Source organism: Mobula hypostoma, chromosome 12, assembly GCF_963921235.1.
Source record: "Mobula hypostoma chromosome 12, sMobHyp1.1, whole genome shotgun sequence".
NCBI lineage: Eukaryota > Metazoa > Chordata > Chondrichthyes > Myliobatiformes > Myliobatidae > Mobula > Mobula hypostoma.
In genome coordinates, this window is record NC_086108.1 from 3,176,305 (window position 1) to 3,196,059 (window position 19,755).

The 19,755-nt window shown below is 46.4% G+C and overlaps 1 protein-coding gene across 1 annotated transcript in view; it reads right to left on the minus strand.

Annotated features, from left to right (window-relative positions):
- The window catches only part of LOC134355106 (ras and Rab interactor 3-like), a 110,937-nt gene that overhangs the window by 14,171 nt on the left and 77,011 nt on the right, over nucleotides 1-19,755 (minus strand). The window contains exons 8-9 of the mRNA XM_063064849.1: nucleotides 8,798-9,103; nucleotides 582-713 (exon numbers count right to left, since the gene is read on the minus strand). Coding sequence (XP_062920919.1) covers nucleotides 582-713; nucleotides 8,798-9,103 — 438 coding nt within the window. The remainder of the gene's footprint in view (nucleotides 1-581; nucleotides 714-8,797; nucleotides 9,104-19,755) is intronic.

Here is a 19,755-nt window from a genome sequence, read left to right on the forward strand (position 1 = left end):
TTGTGCTCTTTCAGCGTGAGACAGTGCATGCTCCAGCTGAGCTCCAGTGAAGCAGGAATGTTGGGTGTATACTATGACTCCAGGGTGGTAGGCATAGAGGCACTGCTGCCTGTGACTTGGAAATTCCTCCCAGCTCCCAGAGCCCTGGGAATTTTGTGAGACTCCTCATCAAAGCCACAGAGTTCCTAGGAGTACACCATCATAAAGCAATCGTAAACTTTACCCGGTCTTAGGTTTAGACAGAGTCTTCAGCATCAACAGAGTTTAAAGGCCATTTGGCCCAACTGGTCCATGCGAGCATTTATTCTGCACACAAACCAGATCCTAAACCACTTCCAGTTCCGGATCCAAGACTAATGTTTAGTCCAGGCCAACAACCTCACTGAAGTCATCTCCAATTCCATGTGCACCTCCAGTCCAACTGCAACCTTCAACAAAAACATGAACGTTTTACCACGCTGCACAAAGACACGGGTCAGCCTCCTATCCCACACTGTGGTAGTGGCTGCGCTCCCAGAGGAAGTGGGCTGGCTGGTTAACCGATGAGCTGGACACCCCCCCCCACCACCCCCCACCCTTACCTTCACCCTGAAGTTGGTTTTGATCCAGCAGCTCCATCATGTACTCCACGTCCAGCCAGAGGTTGGTCAGGTTGCTGGTGGCCAGGACATACGTCAGCACGGGAAGGAAGTCGTCAGCACCATAGGGCTTCCCTGCAATGGCGGGATTAACTGTGAGAAGGACTCAGCCCCTCGAGAATGCTACGCCCATCAGAGAGACGGAGGTGACCATTTCCCCCTCTCCCCCATTCACTGTAGCCCTCATTCCTCAATGCTCCCCAAACAAGGCTCAGACTTCACAGCGGCAGAGAATTCTAAATGTTCCCTGCTCTCTGAGAGGGGAGATTCCTCCTCATTTCCATCTAACCCCAGCTTCCTCCTCTTGGATCTAGGCTGAGGAAAGTGCCCCTTGCTGTCCTCCCATGCTGACTTCAGAACCCTCTAAGTCTCAGAGATGTTCACCTTTCTTCTGCTCGCTATCCTCATTCCAGACTTGGAACATAGAACACTACAGCACAAAATGATGTTACGCCAACCTGTATAGACCCTCTTCGTTCCCTCCTACACAGCCATTACCCTCCCATTTTTTATCACCTACGTGCCCAAGAGTTTCTTAAATGTCCCTAATGTATCTGCCCCTGCCACCACCCCCAGCAGTGCAGGCACCCACCACTCTCTGTGTAAAGTATCTGCCTCTGACATCCCCTCTGTACTTCCCTTCAATCACCTTAAACTGATGCCCTCTGGTATTTGCCATTGCCACTCAGAGAAAATGGTGCTGACTGTCCGGTCTATCTGGTTCTCATAATCTTATGCACCTCCCATCCTCCTGCACTCCAAAGAGAAAGACCCTAGCTCACTCGACCTTTCCTCATAAGACATGTTCTCCAATCCAGACAATATCGTGGTCTATCTTCTCTGCACCTTCCCTAAAGCTTCCACATCCTTCCTGTAATGAGCTGACCAGAACGGAACAGAGCTTTATGAAGTTGCAACTTTACCTCAGGGCTCTTGAACTCAGTCCCCTGACTGATGAAGGCTGATACACCGTAGACCTTCTTAGCCAGCCTATCAGCTTGCCCGGGAACTTAAAGGGATCTATGGACTTGGATCCCAAGAGCTCTCTGTACCTCGTCACTACTTAAGAATCCTGGCATTAATCCTGTTCTTTCTCTTTAAGTTGAATCTTCCAAAGTGAATCACTTCACACTTTTCTGGACTGAATTTGATCTGCCACTTCTCCACCCAGCTTTTCATCCTGTCAATGTCCTGTTGTATCCTACGACAATCTTCTACACTATCCACGACTCCATCAACCGCAACTCCACCAACCACACTACCCACAGCTCCACCAACCTTCCTGCTATCTGCAAACTTACTAACCCACCCATCCACTTCCTGCTCCAAATCATTTATAAAAATCACCCAGAAAAATGTATTAAAATCACCATTTATAAAATCAGGGGTCCAGAACAGATCCCTGTGGAACACCATTAGTCATGAATTTGAGGCAGAATACGCTCCACCCACGACCACCCTCTGCCTTCCTTGTGCAATCCAATTCTGAATCTTTGCGGCCAAGTTTCCCTGGATTCCATGTCACCTGACTTTCTGAATAAGCTTGCTTTGTGGATCCTTACTAAAATCCATGTACACCACATCCACTGCTCTACCTTCATCAACCTATTTTGTCATCTCCTCAGAAAACTCATTTGGGTTTATGAGACATGCCCTGACCTTCTCAAAGCCATGCTGACTATTCCTTATAAGACTATGCTTCTCCAAATGCTGGTAATACTGTCCCTAACAATGTTCTAGTTTGCCCATCGCTGATGTAAGATTATCCATATTCCATTTCTTCCACAATGGAACAACATTTGCCATCCTCCAAACCTCTGGTACTACTGCTGTAGCCAATCAAGTCATTTGCAATTCTTTGAAACTCCAGATAGATAGGTGGTAGATAGATAGATAGGTGGAGGGGCCGGTAGTGCTGAGGAAACGGAGAGTCTGCAGAGAGACTTGGATAGATTGGAAGAATGGGCAAAGAAGTGGCAAATGAAATACAATGTTGGAAAGTGTATGGTTATGCACTTTGGCAGAAGAAATAAACGGGCAGACTATTATTCAAATGGGGAGAGAATTCAAAGTTCTGAGATGCAACGGGACTTGGGAGTCCTCGTACAGGATACCCTTAAGGTTAACCTCCAGGTTGAGTCGGTGGTGAAGAAGGCGAATGCAATGTTGGCATTCATTTCTAGAGGAATAGAGTATAGGAGCAGGGATGTGATGTTGAGGCTCTATAAGGCGCTGGTGAGACCTCACTTGGAGTACTGTGGGCAGTTTTGGTCTCCTTATTTAAGAAAGGATGTGCTAACATTAGAGAGGGTAGAGAGAAGATTCACTAGAATGATTCCGGGAATGAGAGGGTTAACATATGAGGAACATTTGTCCGCTCTTGGACTGTATTCCTTGGAGTTTAGAAGAATGAGGGGAGACCTCATAGAAACATTTCGAATGTTGAAAGGCATGGACAGAGTGGATGTGGCAAAGTTGTTTCTCATAATGGGGGAGTCTAGTACGAGAGGGCATGACTTAAGGATTGAAGGGCGACCATTCAGAACAGAAATGCGAAGAAATTTTTTTAGCCAGAGGGTGGTGAATCTATGGAATTTGTTGCCACAGGCAGCAGTGGAGGCCAAGTCACTGGGTGTATTTAAGGCAGAGATTGATAGGTATCTGAGTAGCCAGGGCATCAAAGGTTATGGTGAGAAGGCGGGGGAGTGGGACTAAATGGGGGAATGGATCAGCTCATGATAAAATGGCAGAGCAGACTTGATGGGTCGAATGGCCGATTTTTGCTCCTTTGTCTTATGGTCTTATGGTCTTATGTTACAGGCCGCTTTGGTCCAAGCTTTCCTCATTAAAGTACAGATTCCAGCTGCTGGTCTCAAAGCTTCTCTAAACTGTTGCCAGCAGATGAGATCTTGCTGAGTTCCTGCAGCATTTCATGTGCGTGTTGCTTGGATTTCCAGCATCTGCAGAATCTCTTGTGTCGATGGAAAAGAGAAACAGTCAATGCTTCATCAGGACTGGAAAAAAAGATGAGAAATCAGAGTAAAAGGAGGGGGAAGGGAGGAAGAAGTACAAGGTGGCAGGAGATAGGTGAAACCGGGGGAGAGGTGAAGTGAAGAGCTGGGAGATTGGTGAAAGAGATACAGGGCTGGAGAAGGGCGAATCTGATAGGAGAGGGTAGAAGACGATGGAAGAAAGGGTAGGGGAAGGAGCATCAGAGGAAGGCAATAGAACATTTACTTATTTATTATTATGATTATTTTATCTTTTTTCTATATTATGTATCGCATTGAACTGCTGCTGCTAAGTTAACAAATTTCATGACATATGCCGGTGATAATAAACCTGATTCTGATTCTGAACATAGGAATCTACAGCACATTACAGGCCCTTCGGCCCACAATGCTGTGCTAACCATGTAACCTACTCTAGGAAATGCCTAAAGTTTCCCTACCCCAAAGATCTCTATTTTTCTAAGGTCCATATACCTATCTAAGAGTCTCTTAAAAGACCTTATTGTATGCACCTCCACCACCGTCACCGGAGATAAGGTGAGAGAGGGAAACAGAAATGGGGAAACGGTGAAGGAGAGAAGGGGGGCAATTACTGGAAGTTCATCGGTTTGGAATCTACCCAGATGGAATATAAGGTGTTGCTTCTGCAACCTGAGTGTGGCCTCATCACGGCAGTAGAGGAGGCCGTGGACTGACATGTCAGAATGGGAATGGGAAGTAGAGCTGAAATGGGTGGCTCCCAGGAGATCCGGCTTTTTCTGGTGAATGGAGATCTCGGAAGATGTTAAGCAGTACACAGGGATCTGAGTTATAAAGGTGAGGTTGGATAGGTTGAGACTTCTTTTCTCCTGTAGGTGAGGGGTGACTTAATATAGGTTTATAAAATCCAGAAGGGATACAGGGACTGGCCACTCTCTGCCTCCCAGGGAAGGCCAATCAAAAACTGGAGGGCAGAGGGGAAAGCTAGAGGCGAGTGGGGAAAGAATTCTAGGGGTCCTGAGGGACAACTTTCTGCACAAAGCGGGCGGTGAGTTTGTGGAATGAGCTGCCGGGAGAAGTGGTAGAGACAGATATATTGGCTTTCATAGATCAAAGTATTGTGCAAAAGATGGGATGTTATGTTGAAGTTGTATAAGATGTTGGTGAGATCTAATTAGGCATATTGTGTGCAGGTTTGATCACCTTCATACAGGACAGCTGTAAACAAGGTTGAAAGAGTACAGAGAAAATTTACAATGATGTTACTGGGTGTGGAAGGTCTGAGTTGTAAGGAAAGAATGAATAGGTTAGGATTTTATTCTTTGCAACACAGAAGATTGAGGGGAGATTTGATATAAGTATACAAAATTATGAGGCGTATAGATAGAGTAAGTGCAGGCAGGCTTTTCCCAATGAGCTTGCGTGGGACTACAACCAGAGGTCGTGGGCTAAGGGTGAAAGGTGAAATTTTAAGGGGAATATGAGGGGAAACTTCTTCACTCAGAGGGTGGTGAGAGTGTGGAATCAGCTGCCAGCACGTGGTGCATGTGAGCTCGATTTCAACATTAAAGGGAAGGTTTGATAGGTACATGGGTGGTAGGGGAATGGAGGGCTATGGTGCCAGTGCAGGTTGATGGGAGTAGGCAGTTTAAATGGTTCATCACGGTCTAGATGGACCGAAGGGCCTGTTTCTGCGCTGTACTTTTCTATGACTCTAGATAGTGTTATAAGTATGTAGGTAAGAGAGGTATGCCCAAATAGGACTACTGGAATAGGCATCTTGCTCAGCATGGGGAAGTTGGGCTGAAAGGCCTGATTCCATGCTGTGTAACCCTGTCACTCTGATTTTCCTTCCACAAGACACAGGAGCAGAACTAGACGGCCCATCGAGCATGCTTTGCTGATTTATTATCCCTCTCACTCCTTTCTCCTGTCTTCTCCCTGTAAACTTTGACACCTTTACTATCAACCTCTGCTTTAAATACACCCAACGATTTGGCCTCCGTCTGTGGCAATGAATTCCACAGATTCACCACGCTCTGACTAAAGAAATTCTTGCTCAACTCTGTTCTAAATAGACATGTTTCTGAGGCAGGACCCTTTCGTCCTAGACTCGTGTACTAATGGAAAAATCCTCTAACTCACCATCATTACCACTGCGTGCTGTGTGGTATGACCTGGCTGATCATGGTCTGTCCATGACCACAACTGTTCTTGGCAACTTTTTCTACTGAAGTGGTTTGTTATTGCCACCTTCTGGGCCCTCTGTCTAGGCTGTTCAATACTCCATCGGTTTCAATGAGATTCCACCCTTATTCTTTTAAACTCCAGTGAGTACAGGCCCAGAGCCATCAAATACTCCTCGTACATTAACCCTTTCATTCCTGGAATCATTCTTGTTAAGTCACCCACCCTATATCCTTATTGAACAATTCTCGGAGGCAGAATCCAGTGGTCAACCACTGTTTTATCCACTATTTGTTGCAAGTGCTAAGCACAAGAGATTCTGCAGATGCTGGAAATCCAGAGTAATACACACAAAATGCTGGGAGGAACTCAGCAGGTCAGGCAGCATCTCAGGACTAATTCATTAATTTCCCTCCTGGCTACCCTCTCGTTCCTCCTCTTCTCACCTGCCCATCACTGCCCTCTGGTTTCCCTCCACCTACCCTTTCTCCCGTGGTCCACCGTCCTCTCTGATCAAATTCCTCCTCCTTCAGCCCTTGACCTCTTCATCCCCCCTCACCTGGTCTCACATATCACTTGCCAGCTTGTACTGCCTCCCTCCCCCCACATCCCCCCCACCCCCACCTCACCTCCTTAGTCTGGCTTCATTCCTCTTCCTTTCCAATCTGGAGTACAGAAGAATGAGGGGAGTATCTCATTGAAGGTTGAAAGGCCTAGGAGGCTGTTTCCTATAGTGGGGGAGTCTAGGACCAGAGGGCACAGATAGAGTGGATGTGGAGAGGATGTTTCCTATAGTGGGGGCATCTAGGACCAGAGGACACAGATAGAGTGGATGTGGAGAGGATGTTTCCTATGGTGAGGGAGTCTAGAACCAGAGGACACGGATAGAGTGGATGTGGAGAAGATGTTTCCGATAGTGGGGGAGTCTCGGACCAGAGGACATCGCCTCAGAATAAAATGATGTCCCTTTGGAACAGAGATGAAGAGGAATTTCTTTAGCCAGATGGTGGTAAATCAGTGGAAATCATTGTCACAGATAGACCTGGAGGCCAAGTCATTAAAATCAAAGTCGATAGTAAAAGTTTTTTCAAGTATGTTAAAAATAAAAGAGAAATGAGAGTGGATATAGGACTGTTAGAAAATGAGGCAGGATAAATAATAATGGGGGACAAGGAGATGGCTGATGAACTAAATGAGTATTTTGCATCAGTCTTCACTGTGGAAGACAGTAGCAGCTTGCCTGATGTTGTGTGTGAAGGAAGAGAAGTGGGTGCAGTTACTGTTACAAGACAGAAGGTGCTCAAAAAGCTGAAAGACCTAAAGGTACATAAGTCACCTGGGCCAGAGGAACTGCAATCTAGGGTTCTGAAAGAGGTAGCGGTAGAGATTGTGGAGGCATTAGTAATGATCTTTCAAAAACCATTGGCATGGTGCCAGAGGACTGGAAAATCGCAAATGTCACTGCACTCTTTCAGAAAGGAGGAAGGCAGCAGAAAGGAAGTTATAGATCATTTAACCTGACCTCAGTGGTTGGGAAGATGTTAGAGTCAATTGTTAAGGATGAGGCTCTGGAATACTTGGTGACACGGGACAAGATTGTACTGAGTCAGCATGGTTTCCTTCAGGGAAATCCTGCCTGATGAACCTGTTAAAGTTCTTGGAGGAGATTACAAGTAGGATAGATAAAGGGGATGTAGTCGATGTATATTTGGACTTTCAGAAGGCCTTTCTCAAGGTGCCACACATGAGGCTGCTTACGAGTTAAGAGCCCATGGTATTACAGGAGGGTTACTAACATGGTTAGAGCATTGGCTGATTGGTAGGGGTCAGCGAGTGGGAATAAAAGGATCCTCTTCTGATTGGCTGCCAGTGACTAGTGGTGTTCTACAGGGGTCGGAGTTGGGACCACTTCTTTATGATGCAATGATTTTGATGATGGAATAAATGGCTTTGTTGTCAAGTTTGCAGATGATACAAAGATTGGTGGAGGGGCAGGTAGTGTTGAGGAAACAGGTAGGATACGGAAGGACTTAGATAGATTAGGAAAATAGATTAGGAAAACGGGCAAGAAAATGGCAAATGAAATACAATGTTGGAAAATGTATGGTCATACACTTCAGTAGTGGAAATAAATGTGCAGACTATTTTCTAAACGGGGAGAAAATCCAGGAATCTGAGATGCTGAGGGACTTGGGAGTCCTTGTGCAGATCATCCTGAAGGTTAACTTGAAGGTTGGGTCGGTGGTGAGGAAGGCAAATGCCATGTTAGCATTCATTTCAAGAGGTCTAGAATACAAGAGCAAGGATGTGATGCTGAGGCTTTATAAGGCACTGGTGAGGCCTCACCTTGAGTATTGTGAACAGTTTTGGGCCCCTGATCTTAGAAAAGATGTGCTGGCATTGGAGAGGGTCCAGAGGAGGTTACAAGGATGATTCCAGGAATGAAAGGGTTATCATATGAGGAACATTTGAAGACTCTGGGTCTGTACTCGCTGGAATTCAGAAGGATAAGGGGGAATCTCATTGAAACCTTTCGAATGTTGAAAGGTCTAGACAGAGTAGATGTGGAAAGGATGTTTCCCACGGTGGGGGAGTCTAGGACAAGAGGGCACAGCATTAGGATAGAGGGACGCCCTTTCAAAACAGAGATGTGGAGAAATTTCCTTAGCCAAAGGGTGATGAATTTGTGGAATTTGTTGCCACATGCAGCTGTGGAGGCCAAGTCGCTGGGTGTAGTTAAGGCAGAGATTGATAGGTTCTTGATTGGACATGGCATCAAAGGTTTATTGAAGGCCGGGAACTGGGGCTGAGGAGGAGATTGAAAAAAAAGGATCAGCCATGATTGAATGGTGGAGCAGACTTGATGGGCCAGATGGACTCATTCTGCTTCTATGTCTTATGGTCTGTTGCTTATCGTGTCAGTGGGAATGAAGCGATAAATTCGATGTTGCTGGTGCACCATCTTCTCGATCTGCCTCTTACCTGATGAGCCAGACATCGCTTCGTAGATAAGCTTGCAGGCCTTCAGGAGCTGCGCCACTTTTTTGAAGGGCGAGTAGGCCAGGTGCATGGCAGCAAACTTCTGCTGGATCTTTTCCAGTGCCACGGCGTCGGGAACACTGGCTGTCACCCCCAGCTGCGCCGGGGTCTGACTCTGCAGAATCAGCTGGTTGGTGGTCAGCTTCTTCAGAGACCCGTCCTTGGTGTGGAAGTCAAGCAGGCACGCGTAGATGTTGTCACGCAGTGGTTTCAGCACACACTTCTGCAAAGCCTTCTGGATGGCAACCTCTGGAAGAGAGAGGAACAGTGTGGAGTCAGAAGGGAACTGTTGCTGAGGAAGTGAGAGGCAGTGCAGACAAAGGAGAGTCAGTGGACGTTATTGACTTGGATTTTCAGAACCCTTTGACAAGGTGCCCCACATGAGGCTGCGAGACAAGGTCTGAGCCTGCAGTATTACAGGAAAGATACTAGCATGGATAGAGTGGGAATAAAGGGAGCCTTTACCGGTTGGCTGCTGGTGACTAGTGGTGTTCCACAGCGATCGGAGTTGGGACTGCTTCTTTTTAAGTAATATGTCAATGGTTTGGATGAGAGAATTTATGGACGAGCTTGCAGACAATGTGAAGATATGTGGAGAGGAAGGTAGTGTTGAGGAAGCAGGGAGTTTGCAGAAGGACCTGGACAGATTGGGGAAATGGGCAAAGTATCAGATGGAATACTGTGCAGGAAAGTGTATGGTCATGCCCTTTGCTAGAGGAATAAAGGCATGAACTATTTTCTATTTTCAAATCGGGGCCTCTTTTCACTGGAATTCAGAAAAATGAGGGGTGACCTCATTGAAACCTAACGAATAATGAAAGACCTTGATAGAGTGGATGTAGAGAGGATGTTTCCTATAGTGGGGGAGTCCTGGATCAGAGGACACAGATAGAGTGGATGTAGAGAGGATGTTTCCTATAGTGAGGGAGTCCTGGATCAGAGGACACAGATAGAGTGGATGTGGAGAGGATGTTTCCTGCAGTGGGAGAGTCTGAGACCAGAGAACACAGATAGAGTGGATGTAGAGAGGATATTTCCTATAGTGAGGGAGTCCTGGATCAGAGGACACAGACAGAGTGGATGTGGAGAGGATGTTTCCTATAGTGGGGGAGTCTAGGACCAGAGGACACAGATAGAGTGGATGTGGAGAGGATGTTTCCTGTAGTGGGGGAGTCTAAGTCCAGAGGACACAGATAGAGTGGATGTGGAGAGGATGTTTCCTATAGTGAGGGAGTCCTGGATCAGAGGACACAGATAGAGTGGATGTAGAGAGGATGTTTCCTATAGTGAGGGAGTCCTGGATCAGAGGACACAGATAGAGTGGATGTGGAGAGGATGTTTCCTGCAGTGGGAGAGTCTGAGAGCAGAGGACACAGATAGAGTGGATGTAGAGAGGATGTTTCCTATAGTGAGGGAGTCCTGGACCAGAGGACACATATAGAGTGGGTGTGGAGAGGATGTTTCCTATAGTGCGGGAGTCTAGGACCAGAGGACACAGATAGAGTGGATGTGGAGAGGATGTTTCCTGAAGTGGGGGAGTCTAGGACCAGAGGGCACAGATAGAGTGGATGTGGAGAGGATGTTTCCTATAGTGCGGGAGTCTAGGACCAGAGGACACAGATAGAGTGGATGTGGAGAGGATGTTTCCTACAGTGGGGGAGTCTAGGACCAGAGGGGACAGTCACAGAATAGAGGAACTTCCTTTTAGGACAGAGGTGAGGATAAATTTCTTTAGTCAGAGAGTGGTGAATCTGTAGAGGCCAAGCCATTGGGTATATTTAAAGCGAAGGTTGATAGAATATTGATTAATGAGGACATCAAAGGTAATGGGGAGAAAACAGGAGAACGGGGTTGAGAGGGGCAATAAATCAGCCATGATCAATGGTGGAGCAGACTAGTTGGGCTGAATGGCCCAATTCGGCTCTGATGTCTTACGGTCCTTGGATATTTGTTAGTAATAATGATACTTGAGTTTAGAGCTACCTGCTGTTAACCTGAAGCTTACAAATAAAATTAAAGGTTTATGTTGACTGGTTGCAGAGGTTGGAGGTCTCTGAGGTGATATGATGAACATCTTGGGGACACTTTCAAACAAATTTAGGAAAATCTCAAATGATTCAATTGCTTAAGATTGCCCGAGTTCTGTGAGGCTTCATCAGTGCTTGATTCAAGATATAGAAGCAGAATGAGGCCATTTGGCCCATTGAGTCTGCTCTACCATTTCATCATGCCTGATCAATTTTCCCTCTCAGCCTCAATCTCCTGCCTTCTCCCCATACCCCTTTGTGCTCTGGCTAAACAGGAATCTGTCAACCTCTGTCTTAAATACAGTATACATAAAGATTTGGCCACTACAGTCCCCCGTGATGATGAATTTCACAAATTCACCACTCTCTGGCTAAAGAAATTCTTTCTCATCTCCATTCTAAAAGGTCTCCTCTGGTTGTAGACTCTTCCGCAACAGGAAACGTCCTCTCCACATCCACTCTGTCAAGACCTTTCAACATTCAATAGGTTTCAATGAGGTCACCTCTCATTCTTCTGAATTCTAGTGAAAACAGGGCCAGAGCCATCAAACCTTCTTCATATGACAAGCTATTTCATCCCGGAATCATTTTTGTTAACCTACTGCGAACCCGCTCAGAAGGTTCAATTAATTTGAAAAACAAAATGGCTTTAGGGTAGGGGATTCCCAACCTTTTTTGTGCCATGGACCCCTACCATTAAGTGAGGGGTCCCTAGACCCCAGGTTGGGAACCCTACTTTAGGGTGAGATTATCAGTACGGCTCAGGATTGGAAAAAGCTGCAGAGTTGTAAGCTCAGCATATCCATCGTGGGCACTGACCACCCCACCATCGAGGACATCTTCGAAAGGCAACATCTGTCGTTATGGAGTCTCACCACCCAGGACATGCTCTCTTCCAGGATATTACCTTACTGTATTTAATTTACACACTTTACTTTGTTTATCTATGTGTAATTCATCTTGGATTTAATTCTTACTTTCTTAAGTTGTTGTGTGTTGTATGTGTGTTCTGTGTACACTGTGCTCCACACTCTGGTCTGCAGAAACATCGTCTCGTTTGGCGGTATACAACGGAGACAGTTTAACTCTATATAGAGTTAAATGACAGTAAACTTGACATGACTCATTGCTGCCATCAGGAAGGAGATACAGGAACCTGATGATTCACACGTAATGTTCTAGGAACAGCCCCTTCCCCTCTGACACTGGATTTCTGAGCGGACAATGAACCCACAAACACTACCTCACTCTGTTTGCTCTCCTATTGCACTTCTTATATATGTCAGCGATAATCAACCCATTTATGTTTCTTATTTTGGGTGGTGGGGTGGAGATATGTCTCTACCAAAGGAGGTGTGAGGTGCTCCTTCCCTCTGCGAGTCTGCAGGCCCCCCTTGGGCAAGGTGCAGCACCTGCTTAGCCGCGCCCCCCCCCCCCCCAAGATCAGGGTGATCAGGGTCAGGTGAAGCTTTGGATGGTCGTATGAGCAGCCGGTGCAGATCACAAGTCCTGGCTGTGTGACCACTGACACCAGGCGGACAATCTCTGAAGAGGTCATAGACACGAGAAATCTGCAGAAGGAACATATTGGCCTACGACATGGCACATAATGATGATGTCATGTGACACGGCGCATGATGATGATGTGTCTTGTTGTAAGAAATATTTTACATAATGCTGTGCAAAACAGTACATTGTAGTAGTTTCTGATTACTACCTGGATTATTGCTTATCTGGAGGCCTGGGTTGGGTATCCAAACGTCTCTTAAAAGCCCCTAATGTATTCGCCTCTACCATCACATTCCAGGCATCCACCACTCTCTGAGTAAAAAACTTACCCCTCACATCCCCCTTGAACCTACCCCCACCTCCCTCACCTTCAATGCATGCCCTCTGGTATTAGACATTTCTACCCTGGGAAACAGATACTCTCTGTTCACTCGATCTATGCTTCTCATAATCTTATAAACCTCTGTCAGATCTCCCCTCAGCCTCCGACACTCCAGAGAAAACAACCCAAGTTTAACCAGCCTCTCATGACAGCACACGCTCTCTAAACCAGGCAGCATCCTGGTAAACCTCTTCTGCACCCTCTCCAAAGCCTCAACATCCTTCCTATAGTGGGCAACCAGAACAGTGTACAATACTCCAGATGTGGCCAAACCAGAGTTTTATAAAGTGTCGCTGTTTCTGTAACAATTTTGTTTTACCAGTCAGGGTTGTTAGCCCTGAGCTGAACCCTCCACCTCCCCCCCACCCCCCACTGAATCTGGAGGACTGGTGGACCACTCTTTGTCTGGCCTCTACCCTTTGACCTGTTTGCCATGGGTGACCCGACCAAGAGCCAAACTCCAGCCAACGTAGCTCTCCGGATCATTGAGGCATATAACCCTCCAAACCCTACGACAAGGCTGAGGTCTTCTTCAAGGATGAATGGTGTTAGTTTAGACATTAATAATTCAAAGTCAACCACCTTGCCCTACTTTTGGCAAAATAACAAACTCGGGTATTTTTACCTCATTTGAGTTAATTGGAATTATTTTGAAACCATTTAGTTTTTTTTTAACAATATTTTACTACGTCACAACTAAGCCTTATTTATCCTCGAGTAAGTTCCAACCTACTGGGTCTCTACTCGCGTCATCCTCACCTCACTGATATTTCAGTGGGTTTTCACTGGAACCCTGCTGACAGTAACCGAAAGTCAAGAAAAAATGCAGGTCCTGCAAACCTAAAATGAAAACAAAAAATGCAGGTAAACCCTTCATGACCAAGAGGCGGAGGTCAAAGGCCTTCCATCAGAATTGAAACTTAGAACATTACATCTCAGTAAGGCCCTTCAGCCCACAATGCTCTGCCGACCTTTTAAACTACTCCAAGATCAATCTTATCCTTCGCTCCTGAGTAGCCCTCCAGTTTCCTATCATTCACCTGCCTATCGAAGAGTCTCTTAAATGCCCCTAATGTATCTGCCTCTGTCAGCACCAGTGTCTTCCATGAACTCACCACACTGTTAAAAAAAATCCTCCCTCTGACACCTCCTCTATACTTACCTCCAATCACCTTAAAATGATACCTCCTTGTATTATTTGACCACTCTTTGCCTCCTGCCAATCAGCCATCTTTCCTGTAATGGCATGGGTACCAGAGGGCTGGCTGGAGATGCAGAAAAAGGCAGCTTTGGCTGTGGCTGAGGAGGAAGGACAGAAACTGGAGGACCAACTAACCCGACTGGAAGCTGCAGCGGGTGTTAGGGAGACATCCCCGCCTCTGCTCCATCAGCAGGAGATGTACCAGGGCTAAGGCAGTGAAACGGTGAGCGGTGGTCCCTGGCTGGTCACCCTGCAGCTGAGCTAAGGGCACTGTTAGAAGTGTGGCGTGCAGCAATGTGAAACTGCAAGCATCATCTTCTGGTAAATCTCATTCGGGCAAGATCCTCCCGTAAGGAAACCCATGCTGACTACAGCCTATTTTATCATGTGCCTCCAAAACCACATCCTTAACGATCAAGTCCAACATCTTCCCAACCACTGAGGTCAGACCAACTGGCCTATCGTTTCCTTTCTTCTGCCTCTCTCTCTTCGTGATGAATGGAGTGACATTTACAATTTTCCAGTTCTCCGGAACCATGCCAGAATCAATTGATTCTTGAAAGTATTAGCCACTTCAGCCCTGGGGAAAGAAGTCTTTGGCTACCCAGTCGATGTATGCCTCTAATTACCTTCTACACCTTTCAAGTCACCTCTCCTCCTCCTTCACTCCAAAGAGAACAGCTCTAGCCCACTCAACTGTTCCTCATAAGTCATGCTCTCTAATCCAGTGAGCGTCAGCGACAGGAGAAAACCAGTTAGCATTAAGCTGCCGAGGGGGTAGGTGTTGATCAAAAATAAGGAACCATCTCCGGTTGGGTGAAACAAACTAATGGACTGCTTGGTCAGTGCTTCCGTGAGGGAGGTCAGAGAGACTGAATTGCAAACTTGCAACGTTCTGCACGGCCCCATCTAGAGAATGGTTTTGTGGGTTCATAATACTGGTGCTAGTTGGGTGCAAGGTGGAGATATGTCTCTATCAAAGGGGGTATAAGCTGTTCCTTCTCGATGCTAGACTGCAGATCATCCTTAGGCAAGATGTAGTGCCTGCTTAGCCCACACCCACACCCCCAGGGTCACCTGAAGCCATGGGAGCAGGTGGTGGATGGTCGTACGAGCAGCCAGTGCAGATCACAAGTCCTGGTTATATGACCACTGATGCTAGGCAGACAATCTCTGAGGAGTATTGATAATGGCTGGGGTCACCATCCAGAAGAAGGCAATGGCAAACCACTTCGGTAGAAAAATTTGCCAAGAACAATCGTGGTCAAAAGATCATGATCGCCCACATCATATGACACAGAACTTAAGGGGAAATCTTGCCTGACAAATCTATTGGAATTCTTTGAGGAAGTAACAGGCAGGATAGACAAAGAAGAGATGTTGGTTATTTGGGCTTTCAGAAGGCCTTTGAAAAGGTGTTTGTTGCACATGAAGCTCTTAACAAGATAAGAGCCCATCGTATTTCACGAGAGGTACCATAATGAACAGAAGATTGGCTGATTGGCTGGAGGCAAAGAGTGGGAATAAAGGGAGCCTTTTCTGGTTGGCTGCCGGTGACTAGTGGTGTGCAGCAGTGGTCATTGTTGGGAATGCTACTTTTCACTTTGTTTGTCAATAATTTGAATGAGTTTATGGCCAAGCTTGCAAATGATACGAAGATAGGTGGAAGTCAGGTCGTATGGAGGAAGCAAGGAGTCTCCGAAAGGACTTATTGGAGGAATGGATAAAGAAGTAATGTAGAGAAATGCATGGTCATGCACTTTGGCAGAAGTAATAAAGGCATGGACTAGTTTGTAAATGGGGAGAAGATTCAAAAATCAAAAGTGCAAAGGGACTTTGAACCCTTGTGCAGGATTCCCTAAAGGTTAACTTGCAGGTGAGTCAGTGGTAAGGAAGGCACATGCAATGCTAGCATTCAGTTCAAGACAACTAGAATACAAAAGCAAGGATATAATGCTGAGTCTGTGTAAGGCAGTGGTGAGGCCTCACTTGGAGTATTGTGAGCAGTGTTAGGCCTCTTATCTAAGAAAGGATGTGCTGGCATTGGAGAGGGTTCAGGGGAATGATCCTGGGAAAAGGGTTAATACGTGAGCAGCTTTTGATGGTTCTGCATCTGTACTTGCTGGAGTTTAGGTCAAGGGGGATGGTCATTGAAACCTATTGATTATTGAAAGCTCTGCTTAGAGTGGATGTGGAGAGGATGTTTCCTGTTGCAGGCTAATGTAGGACCGGGGGGCACCACCTCTGAATTGAGGGATGTCCATTTAGAACAGAGGTGAGGAGGAATTTCTTTAGCCATAAGGTGGGGAATCTGTGGAGGCCAAGTCATTGGGTCTATTTAAAGCAAAGTTTCATAGGAGCTTGCTCAGTCAGGGTGTCAAAGGTTACGGGGAGAAGGAAGGAAAATGGGATTGAGAGCGATAATAAATCAGCCATGATGAAATAGCAGAGCAGAATCGATGGGCCAAATGGCCTAATTGTGCTCCTTTGTCTTATGGTCTAATGTAATCTGGAGCAAAGCACAGGCAGAGTGCTGGAGGAACTCAGCAGCTGTGGAGGGAAATGGAGAGTTGGAATTTCAGGCCGAGACTGAGACCGAGAGCCTTCATTTGGACTGGAAAGGAGGAGTCTAGAAACCAGAAGAAGGAGGTGGAGGGGGGAAGGGCGGGTCGGAGGAGGATAAGCACGTGCTGGCAGGTGATAGGCGAGATCTGATGGAGCGGGAGAGGCAGGAGGCTGGGAGTGCGGGGACAGTGAAAGGGAATGATGTGAGAAGCTGGAGGTGATAGGTGGAAGAAGCAAAGGGCTGAAGATGGAGGAGGAATCTCTTAGGAGAGGCCGGTAGACCTTGGGAGTAAAAGAAGGAGGTGGATGGGCAGGTGCGAAGAAGAGAGGGGATGAGAGGGGAACCAATGGAAAAAAAGAGAAGGAAGAATCCAAATCAGGTCTATTATCACCAGCATGGCGTGAAATTTGTTGTTTTGCAGCAGCAGTACAATGCAATACATAATACAAACTATAAATTATAATTAGAACTATATACAAAAAATAGATTAAAAAAGTAGTGAAAAAGAGAGGCAAAAATATTGAGGAAGTCTTCAAGGGAGAGAGACTACTGGAGATTGGAGAAATCGATGTTCATGCCATCAGGTTGGAAGCTACCTAGACGGAATATGAGATGTGGTTCCTCCAGCCTGCGTTTGGCCTCATCGTTGCAGCAGAAGAGGTCCCGTCAGAATGGGAATGGGAATGGGACATCACGTTCAAGTGGGCGGCCGCCAGGAGATGCTTCCTTTTGCGGTGGACAGAGCACGGAGGTGACGGTGATGGGTAGGTCGAGAAGGCAAGGGATGGGGAAAGAGAAGCTGGAGTTGGCCATTCAGCCTTGAGCATGCTATTCCATTCAGTATGATCACCAATTAATCTCTTCCTCTACACTACTTTCCTGCCCAAGCCCCACATCTCCTGATATCTGAAAATCAATTGATTGCTGTCTTCAGTGTACTCAGCAACGGTGCCTACACAACCCATCTGAAAACTGGGTCAAGTTTACTATCATTCGCACAAGTCCATGTCTGCACAGGTGCCATGAAAAACTTCCCGGCAACAGCATCAGAGGCACCGTATTCAGGAAAAAAAAACATAGATTATACAAGCATGAGACATGATTGTACAAGAAGGAACATAATTAGAATCCAAGCAGAAGCAAAGTTAAATGTAGTGCACAGTGGTCACAGTGTTACTGTACTGATCCCTGCCCTCCAGGTGGAGAGATTTCTTCTCATCCTTGTCACAGAAACATAGAAAACATACAGCACAATACAGGCCCTTCGGCCCGAACCTTAGAACCACCTAGACTTTACCCATAGCCCTCTATTTTTCTAAGCTCCATGTATCCATCCAGGAGTCTCTTAAAAGATTCTATCATTTCCGCCTCCACCACCACCGTTGGCAGCCCATTCCATGCACTCACTACTCTCTGCGTAAAAAACTTACCCCTGACATCTCCTCTGTACCTACTCCCCGGCACCTTAAACCTGTGTCCTCTTGTGTTAGCCATTTCAGCCCTGGGAAAAAGTCTCTGACTCTCCACACGATCAATGCCCCTCATCATCTTATACACCTCTATCAGGTCACCTCTCATCCTCCGTCGCTCCAAGGAGAAAAGGCCGAGTTTTCATAAGGCATGCTCCCCAATCCAGGCAACATCCTTGTAAATCTCCTCTGCTGTAGTGAGGCGACCAGAACTGAGCACAGTACTCCAAGTGGGGTCTGACCACGGTCTTATATAGCTGCAACATTAGCCCTCGGCTCCTAAACTCAATTCCACGATTGATGAAGGCCAATACACCGTATGCCTTCTTAACCACAGAGTCAACTTGTGCAGCTGCTTTGAGCGTCCTATGGACTTGGACCCCAAGATCCCTCTGATCCTCCACGCTGCCAAGAGTCTTACCATTAATACTATATTCTGCCATCATATTTGACCTACAAAATGAACCACTTCACAGTTATCTGGGTTGAACTCCATCTGCCACTTCTCAGCCCAGTTTTGCATCCTATTGATGTTCCGCTGTAACCTCTGACAGCCCTCCACACTATCTACAACACCCCCAACCTTTGTGTCAACAGCAAACTTACTAACCCATCCCTCCACTTCCTCATCCAGGTCATTCATAAAAATCACGAAGAGTAGGGGTTCCAGAACTGATCCCTGAGGCACACCACTGGTCACTGACCTCCATGCAGAATATGATCCGTTTACAACCACTCTTTGTCTTCTGTGGGCAAGCCAGTTCTGGATCCACAAAGCAATGTCCCCTTGGATCCCATGCCTCCTTACTTTCTCAATAAGCCTTGCATGGGGTACCTTATCAAATGCCTTGCTGAAATCCATATACACTACATCTACTGCTCTACCTTCATCAATGTGTTTAGTCACACCCTCAAAAAATTCAATCAGGCTCGTAAGGCACAACCTGCCTTTGACAAAGCCATGCTGACTATTCCTAATCATATTATACCTCTCCAAATGTTCATAAATCCTGCCTCTCAGGATCTTCTCCATCAACTTACCAACCACTGAAGTAAGACTCACTGGTGTATAATTTCCTGGGCTATCTCTACTTCCCTCCTTGAATAAGGGAACAACATCCGCAACCCTCCAATCCTCCAGAACCTCTCCCATCCCCATTGATGATGCAAAGATCATCGCCAGAGGCTCAGCAATCTCCTCCCTCACCTCCCACAGTAGCCTGGGGTACATCTCATCCAGTCCGGGTGACTTATCCAACTTGAAAAGCCATTCTCTTATTTTGTGAATCAGTGACCCACAGCTGCCTGTGGCAAAGAAGTCCACGGACTCACAACTGTCTGGCTAAAGAAATTCCTCCTCATCTCTGTTCTAAATGGGTGTACTTCTATCCTGAGGCTGTGAGTCTTAGACTCCCCCACCATAGGAAACATCGTCCTCATATCCACTATTGAGGCCCTTCCATATTCACCAGGTTTCAATGAGATCCCCACTCATTCTTCTAAACTCCAGTGAGTACAGGCCCAGATATATCAAACTCACCTCGGACATTAACCCTTTTGTCCCTGAGATTATTCTCATAACCCTCCTCTGGATCCTCTCCAATGCCAGTATATCATTTCTTAGATAAGGGGCCCAAAACTGATCATAATACTCTAAGTGTGGTTTGGCCAAAGGAATTGAAGAGTCACTTTGATGACTCTGGTAACCCCTGTACAGGATTTTGTTCACACTGTATCTGTAGAAACT